The following is a 13,571-nucleotide window of genomic DNA, read 5'->3' as shown; positions in this document are numbered from 1 at the left end:
GACTTCTCTCAACCGAAAGACTGTTGATCTTTGATTGTTTTACCAAACAAACTAGAAAACATAGGCTACTACGCAACTATTTATTTTTTATAAAAGTAGGCAACAATACATTAGTACCCCCATTCAGTCACCTATTGTAAAGCATCATTTTTGTTCTGCTGTGAATATTCAGAGTGACCTTAGTTGTTTTAGCCAATAGGCTACATTTTCACATTTAGTTTAGAAGTGGGTTGCATTGGATTCCTTTGACTCCAGCATGAGGGTATAAGGGACAAATACAATAGAAGCACTCACCTATAAATGTCTGCTGGCTCTGTGAATTGCTACCAAAACGGGGTGAGCACGAATGGGGATAGCTGGAGGCATTGACACCCATCCTCTCCTTCTTCCACTTCCTCTTCACATGGACCGCTGGGGCCACCCTTGCAGTCTCATTCTGCCCGAGCGAAAGTGCCTCCACTCAGAGCCTGGACAGACTCAGAGCCAGGACTTCATGGAGTCTAGCTTTACCAGCCATCCCTGAGAGACACGGTAAAGAGGAACAGTTTGTTAGTTGGGGCTATCACATTGTCCACAAATCTATATCAACCCAGGAGCTGTACTCACTAATTTGCTCAGATACATTTTCAACCTCAAAATATTTCATTTTTATGGAAATACTGGAAAAACCCTTACTAGAGTGACTAGAGCTTGTCAGTCCCCAGAATTCCAAACCCAAACTTGTCTGCTGCTGTTTGCTTGGCAAGTAGCCTAAGAGTTAAAGCCTTTTAGGGGGGGGGGGGTAAGTATTGCAATATAAAACCATTTTAAGCTCTTTTTCCCAAAGAGACCATTGCTACATCCTGATATTTATGTTTCCTTTTACAGTCCAATCTAGCACTGCCAGAAACTGCCCAGGGGGTAGCCTGGCTTCAGCAGCTTTGGGAGACATCAGGGCTAAACTTCCCTCTTGCTACGTTAACAGGCAGTGAGAGGCATTTCTCTGGAAATTTCAACCAGATAAAACTTCTAAGCATATGGCTGGTGGACCACTCTGCAAAATGCTGGCATAGGCTACTCCATCTCCTTCACCCCGAAGTGAATTGTTTTCATTTGTGAAATTCCCTGGAGGGGAGATATAGATGGAGTTCTTGGGTTACCACCACTTGGGTTAGCGCCGCACTTTGTCATCACCGAGCAGGAATGGAAGCAGATGGAGAACACAATTTCATGGCTGAGACAAAATGTGAGGGTACCCTTCATGTATGCTTTGACTGATATGTGGCTTGTGTCTGGAATGCATTTGTCATAAAAAAAACTTAAGCCTAAGGCATGGTTTTCAAAACACTACTGTTGACAGTCAGAACTAGCCTCTCTACAAGGTAGGTAAAATGCCATGTGATTGTCAGGCTAATTCCTAAAGCATTATACTAAGGCTACTTTTTCACAAATCGATTCCTAAAGTAAAGGGATTTCAGTCACATACCCTATGTTACCCACTTTTCTTCCACATTCATCTAATAGCCTAACTGCTGAGAGTTTGAATGCCCTTTTAGAAATATCTATTCAATAGTATGCATTACAAATAGACTAGGTATCAAATTAAATACAGGCAGTATTTATTCTATACTATGTTCATGTATTTCAGTAAAGGAAGAAAATAAAAACATTCCAGCTGCTGATGGTCATTCGTTAAAACATTCTCTTTTCTGACTAACAGTGAAAATATTCAGAGAGAACCCTTGTCATTAAGTCATTGGGTTGGATTTGACATAAGTAGGCAACTTTCTAGACAATGAACTCTCCGAATTTGACAGTGTGGTTTTGAAGCAAGTTGCGATTACTTACTTTAAAACTTTCACAAGAATATAAAATAATGACTGCATGCGAAAGGCATAGACTGCACAAATTGCTGAGAGAATTTCTGTCTGGGACAAGGACTATCAATTTGAGTGACATAAGTAGAGAAGGAATAAATTTATAGGCTAGTTCTCTGACTGGTGTGGTGCGCCAAAACAGAAGCTGACAGGTTATGTAAGTGATGCAATGAGGGTGGGAGGCAGAACATTCCATTGGCTATGAGCATCAAGAGCCCTTGCCCTGCCATTGTGATGACCATACTGACTGGCAAAAGGGGCACAATAGAAAATGTTTCCTCATACAAGACAACAACTATGATTCAGAAAATGAGGAAAAAAGGGAGCAAAGTGGCTGTAGTTGAGGGGTCACAGCAGGAATGAGGAAACTAGAAGGGTAGCTACAAAGATAGCGCTATTCTCAGCCCAGTGCTTTCTTGATGCCTCCCTCATTTTACCTCTGTGACTGTCCCGCTTGACTCAACGCCTCACCATATTGATGCTGAGAATGTTTACATTGTTCGCTGAGTGGCTGACATACTGCTTTGCCCTCTATGGCTAAGAGAGAAGACCAATTTTGCAGGGGCAAAATCCATTTTTCTTTTTCAAAATAATTGTCAAGCAGAGGTAATGAAATTGTGTCATTCTGAACTTTATCCGCGATACCACAATTATACAAGTAACTGCCGATATAAAGGAAACTCTTGAGTAAATGAGGGATACAAAGAATATTGAAAGCATGGGGTGCTTCCACACAGGAAGTTCCAGACACTTGTAGAATCTATGGACAGGCGCATTGAAACTGTTCTGGCGGGTCAGTGCCCTACAAGACACTTCATATGTTGGTGTTTCCATTATTTTGGCAGTTACCTGTAAAAGCAGGCTACACAGATAATGTACATTTATAGACCCGCATCACTATACTGAGAGCTGTGTTGTTTCTAAAAGGATGTATTTGCGTGTTTTTGGAGCCTTTGTTCATGATTTTTCAGGGCCCCCATACTACAAAACAAGGATGAGGAAGTGATTTGCTGTAAGTTTCTCAAAAACAAGTTAAATCACAAAAACGATGTCTGGATTTGGACCAGTTGCAAAATGGACCTGGGGCTTTCCCACCCGGACCCGATATGCATAATTTATTTTTAATATAGAGACGCATTCCGAACAGACCCAAGGACAACTAGACCCGTTCCGTATAGACCTGGTCGGATCCAGACATGGTCCGATCCGAGTGAGGGAAGCAGCATAAAAGTAATTTTATGGCTACTTTACTAAGCGGAGCTGATAAAGCACGTGCGGAAGGGTGGTGCCGCTCTAACAGGTGGGGGAAGGGCCGTACTTTGAGCGAGTAACATGGGAAGCAGGGAGGAGGGCGTGAGGGACAGCAACCAAACAAGTCGACTCATGCCTTAGTAGACTTATAGCTGCCATAGCTAGGTTATTTCTCATCATATATGATTACATAGTACCAGTCTTGGACTTCATCAAACCCGGGAGAAGCTAGTTAAGCTAGCTAACGATAGCTAGGCTAACTGAGGCTGCAGTGCCTGTGCTTACTCATGCTACAGTTACAAATAATAACTCAATTCAGAATATTAAGTAGCAGCTTGCCTACCTGTTGGCTCTTGGTTTTAGTAGCCTGTCCTTCAGCTAAAATTACATATACCCGAGACCCTTGACAAATCAGATCTGACCCAGACCATTTAGAATTCTGGATCGGCTCGGGTCCTGGATCAGGTCCAGGTGGATCCGTGATGACCAATAGTCTTAGAAAACTTCTACTTCAAGTTCTTTGTCCTACAACTTGCATTTTAAACTGTGGGGACATCCGGGTACGTGGCACCAGATCTTACCCATCCAAGAACACTGTGGCATTGCATTTCTTTCAGGGTACATTTGAGGGAATTTGATATGAATAACTTATTCCCTAATTTGACTGGGAAAACAGCCCCAGTCCTTTTCTTTCTCCCAACCTCTTTTTTCCCCTCCCTCACTCTCACAATCATGAACATAGAATCGTCCAAATTACTGGTTCAACAAACAATTTGCAGGGCTGCCAGTTTTACCCAGTCACAGAGAGCAGCCTCATTTTCCGTACTCTTTGCTAAGGACATAAAACAGGAACATTCTTTCTCCTCACTTCTTCGTGGGTGAGGAACATACATTTATTTAAAAAATAGGCACAACTATGATAAAATATCTCGAGGCAAGGACTGAACCCATGGCCAGAGGATTATACTAGGTTGATAAACTTTTCCAATGTGTGTACATGTATTTTAATGAAGAAGCAAGAGAAAAATCTCTTACACGACAGCATGTTGAAGGTATGACAGACAAGTTCCCCGTTACCTATTAGCGCTCCAACATAAAGAGATCTTCTCCATCCCCTATGGTCCTCACTGTTGGGGACACCACCCATGGTTTGACTCAGAGCAAAGAGTAGTGAAGTCTATTTAATACCGGGCTGTAAAATAAGGCAGACGATCTGACATTTTTCTGGATATTTAGTACACTGCACTCAAATATCAGGAGCTTCCCGAAGCTTTTGCTCATGTGTGGATCACATTCTGAGCATGTGTATATTCATGTGCATACTTTACGTGCAGAGAGCAGGCTACGAATGGTGCTCATTTAATTAAGTTAGATCAAAGATTAATCAGTGTCTGCAAGATCACATAATGATCACAGTATTCTACATAACAGAGCCGTAAATAGTAGCATTCAATAGTGCATGATAATTCTTCAAGTATTAACAGTGAAACATCCATGTAACACCATTCTGCATAGTAGGCCAACCATTTGATCTCAATTAGTTTCATGGGGATATGCATCTTCTTGAGTTATACAGTGCAGTTTAGAAGCAGCCTACAGTTTTGTTTTGAATGATGGAGTGAACGAACCTTACAGGCTGACCACACCGCTCGCGTCGCAAAATACATTTAGAAATCTATGTTATTCAATTACTGCAACCACACTGCTCATGCGCGCCAACGAGCGTCTGCGTTGCCACGGGCTAAAAGAGAAATCAGTTCTGTTTCTGATGCAGAACGCGCTGCAAGTCCTCTCCCATCTCCTCATTGGTTATACCCACGTGGGTGACTGAAAGACGAACAAGGTCAGTGGAGGTAATGCACCTAATTTATGAAAGTTGCCAATCGCAATATAAAGTCAAGAGAAGAAAAGACCTGGAAGGAAGAGAGATGACTAGAAATGATTCGGTTGACCGTTTTATGTGTGGATTAATTGGCAGAGTAGAGGACCTTGTGCATTTCAGGTAAAATAACAACTCAAATTAGCTAGCAACAGCAAGATAGCTAAATAGGACAAATTCTGCCCAAGGACTCCAACAGGCCCCTCAGGTGCGACGCCCGCTGAAGGCCCATTCTGCTAACCTGCTACATACCTAGAGCTACCTGGAACCCTACTAATTCCACGACTGGTCTATCGACGTCACCGCACGAAGAGGCAAAAACAGACTTACCCCCATCGCAACGTCCCCCAAAGGCTAACTTGCTAGCCCTGGTCTGCTAACAGCTAGCTTTTGCCTGCCCCGGTCTGCTAACTGCTAGCTTGCCTGCCCCGGTCTGCTAACTGCTAGCCCCTGCTAACTGCTTGCTTGCTAACCCAGTCTGCTAACTGCTAGCTTGTTTAGAACCGGCCTACTAACTGTTAGCTTGCTAGCATCGGCCTGCTAACTGTCTGAATCGCCGTGTCCCCAGTCAGCCCAACCAGTCACTGGACCCATATGTTCACTTGGCTACGCATGCCTCTCTCTAATATCAATATACCTTGTCCATTACTGTCCTGGTTAGTGATTACTGTCTTATTTCACTGTAGAGCATCTAGCCCTGCTCAATATGCCTTAACAAACCATGTTGTTCCACCTCCTACATATGCAATGACATCACCTGGTTTAAACGTCTCTAGAGACTATATCTCTCTCATCATTACTCAATGCCTAGGTTTACCTCCAATGTACTCACATCCTACCATACCTTTGTCTGTACACTATGCCTTGAATCTATGCTATCGAGCCCAGAAACCTGCTCCTTTTATTCTCTGTTCCGAACATGCTAGACGGCCAGTTCGTATAGCATTTAGCCGCACTCTTATCCTGCTTCTCCTCTGTTTCTCTGGTGATGTAGAGGTTAATCCAGGTCCTGCAGTGCCTAGCCCCACTCCCAGGTGCTCTCATTTGTTGACTTCTGTAACAGTAAAAGCCTTGGTTTCATGCATGTTAACATTAGAAGCCTACTCCCTAAATTTGTTTTACTCACTGCTTTAGCACACTCTGACAACCCGGATGTCTTAGCCGTGTCTGAATCCTGGCTTAGGAAAATCACCAAAAACCCTGAAATCTCCATCGCTAACTATAACATTTTCCGGCAAGATAGAACTGCCAAAGGTGTTGCAATCTACTGCAAAGATAAGACTACAGAGTTCTGTATTACTATCCAAGTCTGTACCCAAACAATTCGAGTTCCTACTTCTAAAAATTCCCTTTCCAGAAACAAGTCTCTCACTGTTGCCGCTTGCTATAGACCTCCCTCTGCCCCCAGATGTGCTCTTGATACAATATGTGAATTGACTGCCCCCCATCTATCTTCTGAGCTCGTGCTACTAGGTGACCTAAACTGGGACATGCTTAACACCCCGGCCATCCTACAATCTAAGCTTGATGCCCTCAATCTCACACAAATGATCAATGAACCTACCAGGTACAACTCCAAATCCGTAAACACGGGCACCCTCATAGAGGTCATCCTAACTAACTCGCCCTCCAAATACACCTCTGCTGTTTTCAATCAAAATCTCAGCGATCACTGCCTCATTGCCTGCATCCGTAATGGGTCTGCGACAAAACGACCACCCCTCATCACTGTCAAACGCTCCCTAAAACACTTCTGCGAGCAGGCCTTTCTAATCGACCTGGCTGGGGTATCCTGGAATGACATTGACCTCATCCCGTCGTTAGATGATGCCTGGCTATTCTTTAAAAGTGCCTTCCTCACCATCTTAAATAAGCATACCCCATTCAAAAAATGTAGAACTAGGAATAGATATAGTCATTGGTTCACTCCAGACCTGTCTGCCCTTGACCAGCACAAAAACATCCTGTGGCGTTCTGCATTAGCATCGAATAGACCCCATGATATGCAACTTTTCAGGGAAGTTAGGAACAAATATACACAGGCAGTTAGGAAAGCTAAGGCTAGCTTTTTCAAACAGAAATTTGCATCCTGTAGTACTAACTCAAAAAAGTTCTGGGACACTGTAAAGTCCATGGAGATGGTCCATGGTCCAAGAGCACCTCCTCCCAGCTGCCCACTGCTCTGAGGCTAGGAACCACTGTCACCACCGATAAATCCACTATAATTGAGAATTTCAATAAGCATTTCTCTACGGCTGGCCATGCTTTCCACCTGGCTACCCATACCCCAGCCCAACCCGGACGATGCTGGGCCAATTGTGGACACCCCCATCAAGAGGATCCTCATGGATGATGTATTTTGGGAGAGTGGTATGCTTACCACTCTCTCCCAAAATAGATCAGCCTGAAACTCCTGAAACCTAGAGCAGTAGCCATTGCACGGATTGAGGGAGACAATGCCATCCTGTCTGATGTTCAGACTCTGCTTGCAGATGTAAGAGAAGAAATCCGTACTGCCCTGCCCACTTCACTGTTGCTCCAAGCAGAGGAAACTGTAGTTCTGAAATACATCAAAAAGCATGAAGACTTCTGCCTGGAGCCCATACACAATGCTGGCAAGAGCATCCTGTCTGGTGCAGAGCTCAACAAGGCCCATGGTTTAATCACTATCGTGACTCGCCACCTTGGCCTGGATGAGGGCAAGGTTCTTGGCAGTCTGGAGAAGTACACTTCCAAGCAAGGGCTTTGGGATTGAGATGCAATATGGCAGTCATGCCAACTTATCTCATCAGCCACCTGGTGGAAGGGACTGTGTGGATCTGAGGATCTTTCCCCTGTTGCCTCCATCATCCTCCAAATCTCACCAACATCAGCCTCCTCAGAGCCCAACTGGTCCTTGTTTGGGAGCACTCAACAGGCTGACCAATAGCAGGGTTGAAAGATTGGTGGCCATCCGGTCAAATTTTAGGCTTTTTGAGACAGACAACGAGCCATCCTCAACAAGGTTGGAAAGTGACAGTGAAGATGAGGCCTCAGAGTCTGATGTTCAATAGGTGGACATTGAGGAGGTCCAGGGAGAAGACATGGAAACCCTAGAGCAAGACAACCAAAGCTTTAGTTTCTAGACTATCATTTTAAGAATGTACATTGAAAATGTTTTTGGGAGATGCGTTGGATCATTGGGGATCATTCAATATTACCTCTATTTCTATCTATTTCTATTGGAAGGATTTAATCATTTGCAATGATGTCTACTTATGATAAGGTAAAAGGTTTATGTTTGTCTCCATATGATATGGTAAATATATTTAATGCAAAAAACATTACATTTAAAGTGTATTAATATGAATTTGCATATTCATTTTTTCCCCCCCATATATTCCCGTTAATTCCACGGAAAGTTTCCACCTCAGAATATTATTCTCCAAAATGTGAAACCCTAGGCATGGGTCATCAGATCCTACATTTTTTTTCACAACCGCACCATCGAGAGCATCCTGATTGGTATGGAAACTGCTCAGCGTCCGACCGCAAGGCGCAACAGAGCGTAGTGCGTACCACCCAGTACGTCATTGGGCCGAGCTTCCTGCTATCCAAAACCTCTATACCAGGTGGCGTCGGAGAAACGCCCTAAAAGTTGCCAAAGACTCCAGCCACCCAGGTCACAGACTGTTCTCTCTGCTACCGCACGGCAAGTGATACCGGAGCACCAAGTCTAGTACCAGAGGGCTCCTTAACAGCTTCTACCCCCAAGCAATAAGACTGCTCAACAGTTAATCAAATGGCTACCCAGACTACCTGCACTGACTCTTGCATAGGCTTGATATACACTCACTGGACTCTAACCACACACACGCATATTGATGCCACACACATACATACACTGCTGCTAGTCTTTATTATCTATGCATAGTCACTTTACCCCTACCTACATGTATATATTACCTAAATTACCTCGACTAACCCGTACTCCTTGTAAACAGTGCATTAGGAAAGTAATCAGACCACTTGACTTCCTCCACATTGTTACATTACAGCCTTATTCTAAAATGGATTCAATTGTTTTTCCCCCCCCTCATTAATCTACACACAAAACTGCATAATGACAAAGCAAAAACACATTTAGAGTCTTCTTGAGAATGACGCTATAAGCGTGGCACACCTGCATTTGGAGAGTTTCTGCCATTCTTCTCTTCAGATCCTCTCAAGCTCGGTCAGGCGTCGCTGCACAGCTATTTTCAAGTCTCTCCAGAGATGTTAGATCAGGCTCAAGTCCAGGCTCTGGGCTGGGCCACTCAAGGACATTCAGAGACTTGTACTGAAGCCACTCCTGTGTTGTCTTGGCTGTATGCTTACGGTCATTGTCCTGTTGGAAGGTGAACTTTCACTCCAGTCTGAGGTCCTGTGAGCTCTGGAGCAGGTTTTCCTCAAGGATCTCAGTACTTTGCTCCGTTCATCTTTGCCTAGATCCTGACTAGTCTCCCAGTCCCTGAAAAATATCCCCACAGCATGATGCTGCCAACACCATGCTTCACCGTAGGGATGGTGCCAGGTTGAGTCTCATAGTAAAGGGTCTGAATACTTATGTAAATAAGGTAATTCTTTGTCATTATGGGGGTATTGTGTGCAGATTTATGATTAATTGTTTTTATTTAATCCATTTTAGAATAAGGCTGTAACGTAACAAAATGTAGAAAAAGTGAAGTGGTCTGAATACTTTCCAAATGCACTGTTTAGCCTCTATTTTTCCTTTAGTCTATTTTCTCTTTTTTTTCCCCTTACTCATAAAAAAAAACATTGTTAAGGGCTCGTAACTAAGCATTTCACAGTAAGGTCTACCTACTACACCTGTTGTATTCAGAACATATGACAAAATTTGATTTGACATTTGTTCTGTTATGTAGAATACTGTGATCATTATATCATCAAGCTTTCATCTAACTTTATTAAACGAGCACCATGACCATTCGCCTGAGTAGCCTGTTATCTGTGCTTAAAGTAGAGAATAAACACATTAGCAGAATGAGATCTGCACATGTGCAGAAGCATCGGAAAGCTACGGCTCTTTTAGTGTTATGACAAAGCAAAAACAGGTTTAGAGTCTAATGAAAAAGGCGGATCCGCAGCCACTCCGGTAAAATAAAGGGTTACCTCAAATTCATCTCAGAATCACAGCTCCACGATGAACCCGTTTGCCTTTTTAAGTCAGTTGGCTACAGTCGCAATCTCTGAAGATGGAGGCCATTCAGGCTGTGAACGTTTCCCTGACTGCATTCAACCCAGAGAGAGGAGGATCTGCCATCAGCGCTCACTGGGTGTGCCCGGCTCTGTGGGTGTGTCCGGACATCAGATTTAATCTGGCCCGGAGGTCAGCTCCACTAACGCAGTGGGACCACTGTATGCCTGAGCAAACATACGAGATGTTCCCCAACACATAGCACAAGAGCAAATCACACACTGACATTAAGATATAAAGAGGAGGACGTTTGCTGTCTCGAGTGACAGTAAACAAAGCAATTGATAGGAGGGAGAACAGTGCGCAAGACTGTCAAAGGAGTGTTTTACCCCTCAGAAGAGTACTTCATCTTTTATCCCACTCATACCCTAACAAGCACACATTCACAGCGTGTGTTGCTTTCCACCAATAGGCAAATTACAAATCATGCACAATGAAAGCTTGCTTAGCAGCAGCGTGAGAGTTTTTCTTTCTTTCAAGAGCCGGCAACGTGGGAGTGAAAGTTAAGTGTTCAGGGGACAACACTTTACCAGACCACTGAGCAAAAGCAATGTCCATTCAACAAAAATCAGTAAGGATAAAGAGCCCTCTGTTTCCAGGCCCTCCGCAACTTCTCAGGATTGGCAGAAAGAAGGGAAGGGGGGGGGGCGACGAGGCATCCTGGTCTGTGGCTGCTTTCTGAAGGCCGTGGCAGGCTGGATTATGTGAGACTAATGAGAGGGGACAGAGCCAAGCTGCACCAAGCCAGCTGCGGGTTGTCTGATCCACCCTACAGTGCCTCTCCCGCCGAGCGGCTCCAGGGGCTTCGGGCCAAGGCAGAACCAGGGACCCAAGGCCACTGCTCCACCCAACATGGTGCATCCCTAAGCTGACTCGCTTAGTTAGGGTCTTTGCCTTGAATAGCCAACTCATTTGCAGAATTGACAATTTAAATTATTTGACCCCAACCTTGACAACCCAATGCTGGAGACCCACTTAGAGCGGGGAGCAAAGCAAAAAGAACCAGAATGCCAGTTGTCAGAGGGCTGCCTGCGTATTTGGACCGTGTCTGTCAATGTCAACTCAAATATGAGCAAAGAAAACATTATCACACTGACAAGTTGCTAATGAGAGTCCCATGCACTGTAAAATATTAACTACCAGACAGACATGCCATTAATTTTGACTGTCATATTATAATAGATAGTTCGCTTTCGCAACCACTCCCCATGGTCTATTCAGACAGACAATATACAGCATGGCTCTAAACATGAGTAGATTGTAATGTCTGAGTGCATTTTTCACTCTGATATTCAAATGCATGAATACTCTCAGGATCTAAATCAGGGATCATCAACTAGATTTATGAGCAGATGGTCTGGGGTCCGGACAATAATTAAGTGATAATGTCCGAGAAGCCAGTGTTTGAAGGATATATCGGCATAGGTGTTAGGCCCGAGACTAAATCGAGGGCCGGCAAACAGGTTACCAACATATTCAAATAATTGATTAACATATTTTCACTAAAAAAAAGTTATTTTGATGAAATTATTCATACTATTTCATCCTTCCACAAGATATTGTCCAGACACAAATCTAAGGTTGCTACCCAAGCTGGTCGTTCCTTCTATTGGTTCAGTTGCCAGGCCCAGTCTTTTATTCTAAGGACAGTTGTTTGTTCTAAATGTCCCATTGCCATACTGGCTGGCTAGCCATACTGGCTAGCTAGCCTACTACATCTAATTTACAGTCACGTCAAGCAGTGCAGCCGGAATAACGGCAAAGTTACAGACATTTATTTGGATACATCCATAACAATAAGCTTGTTATTGTGGAATAGACACAGGCTGGAATGCGGTTTTAACCAATCAGCATTCAGGATTAGACCTACCGTTGCATAATTACAAATCATTTGTAGACTGCAAATTGTCCGCAAGAAGCCCAAACTGATATGTTTGACTAAAACAATTTCAAACCTTGCTTACATTTGTATACGATCACGTGTCTCTCTATTATGCGTGGGAAACATTGGGAACAGATTTCTTCAATTAAAATCCCTTGGAGCCGATTTCCTGATGTTTTTAGTATTTTATGTCCAACCATGACAATTCCATGGGGGGACCCTGATCTAAATTCTTCCCTCAAAGGCTACAGAATGCAGAGGATACGGTAGAAAATCAAGTTGATACGGCTAATGATTTCTCTTCCTGTTCATGCCTTTGTTTTCTCATAAACCAGCACGAATCGGACATTGACCTCATGGGACATCAAAGCATAAAGATTTCGTGGCGTTTGGGTTTCCCCTCAGAGTCGACCACACACACACACCAAACTTCCCAGGCTTTGTCTCTGCATATCTAACATCCAAAATGTCGATAAGTCAGAATAGATGTAGCTGAATGACGATAAGTAAAAAAATGTTCTAAATGCTGCTATTTTATTAGTAAAGATATTATTCTTCAGTAATGGGGCATTTTTCTTTCCACCTGTCTGATACTGTTATAGCCAAAGCAATGTTCTACTGGAATGTTTATTATAATAAAATAGGCCCACCCAACAACTGCTTTTCCTCAGCTTTTGAGTTCCTGGTGAGATGGACCTCTTCATTTCCAGCAGGCTGTTGCCAATTTCCTCAGTCAAGGTCATCCTGTCTGGTCCAAACAGCACCAACAGTCACTGTGATGACTCCACCAGGAACTTAAAAGTCAGAGGCTGGGATCTCAGCACATCCCGACTGAGCCCAAACGTACTAATGTATTCTCTGCCCTAGTTTGTGGTCCAGACACTTCAGTAACAATATGGCACTATTGACCAGGTCTCATAGTGCTTTAGGCCTACATTGTGTCATCCACTACCAATGTGCAGCCTCAACCTGGTGGAAGTGTGGCAGCCATTTTGTCGTCCTGTTCCGTCCCCCCAGCCCCGTTACTTGACCGCTGGGTGAATGAATCCGTCCAGCTTAGAGAGGACGATGGAGGAGGGCTGACATTTCAGAGTTCACGCTGTTCCGCTGACACGCTTACCCTTTCGCAGAGAGAGCTCAAGGAATGCTCTAACCGACACACCCCGCCCCCAACCATCCTCACAAATTTGAGCTTCAGCTAATACAATACCACAAAAAAAACATCTAATTAGGCTTTAAAGGTCAGCGCAGCCACAAGACAACAGGATGTTTCGGGGGAGTTTTGGCCTCGTAGCAAAAACATTTCTGCGGGGTAATGGAGCTGGAAATCAGTCGCAAAGGAAAAAAACTAAAAAACATGAGTATCCAGACACTTTTGTTTGAATGTCCTCGGAGACAAACATTTTAATGAAGGCATGCACCAAATAGCAGATACATCTCTGACATTCCTGAGGTAAACAAAGAAGA

At 43.8% G+C, this 13,571-nt stretch overlaps 1 protein-coding gene across 1 annotated transcript in view; it reads right to left on the bottom strand.

Annotated features, from left to right (window-relative positions):
• LOC139415248 (BTB (POZ) domain containing 7) overlaps nucleotides 1-13,571 on the bottom strand; it is a 120,750-nt gene that overhangs the window by 55,729 nt on the left and 51,450 nt on the right. The window contains exon 2 of the mRNA XM_071163203.1: nucleotides 295-519. Within this exon, the coding sequence (XP_071019304.1) occupies nucleotides 295-376 (82 nt within the window). The 5' untranslated portion in view covers nucleotides 377-519. The remainder of the gene's footprint in view (nucleotides 1-294; nucleotides 520-13,571) is intronic.

The sequence above is a fragment of the Oncorhynchus clarkii genome, chromosome 8 (assembly GCF_045791955.1).
Source record: "Oncorhynchus clarkii lewisi isolate Uvic-CL-2024 chromosome 8, UVic_Ocla_1.0, whole genome shotgun sequence".
NCBI classification, from domain to species: domain Eukaryota; kingdom Metazoa; phylum Chordata; class Actinopteri; order Salmoniformes; family Salmonidae; genus Oncorhynchus; species Oncorhynchus clarkii.
Note: the sequence above shows the minus strand (reverse complement) of the source record. Positions and strands in the feature narration are given on the sequence as shown.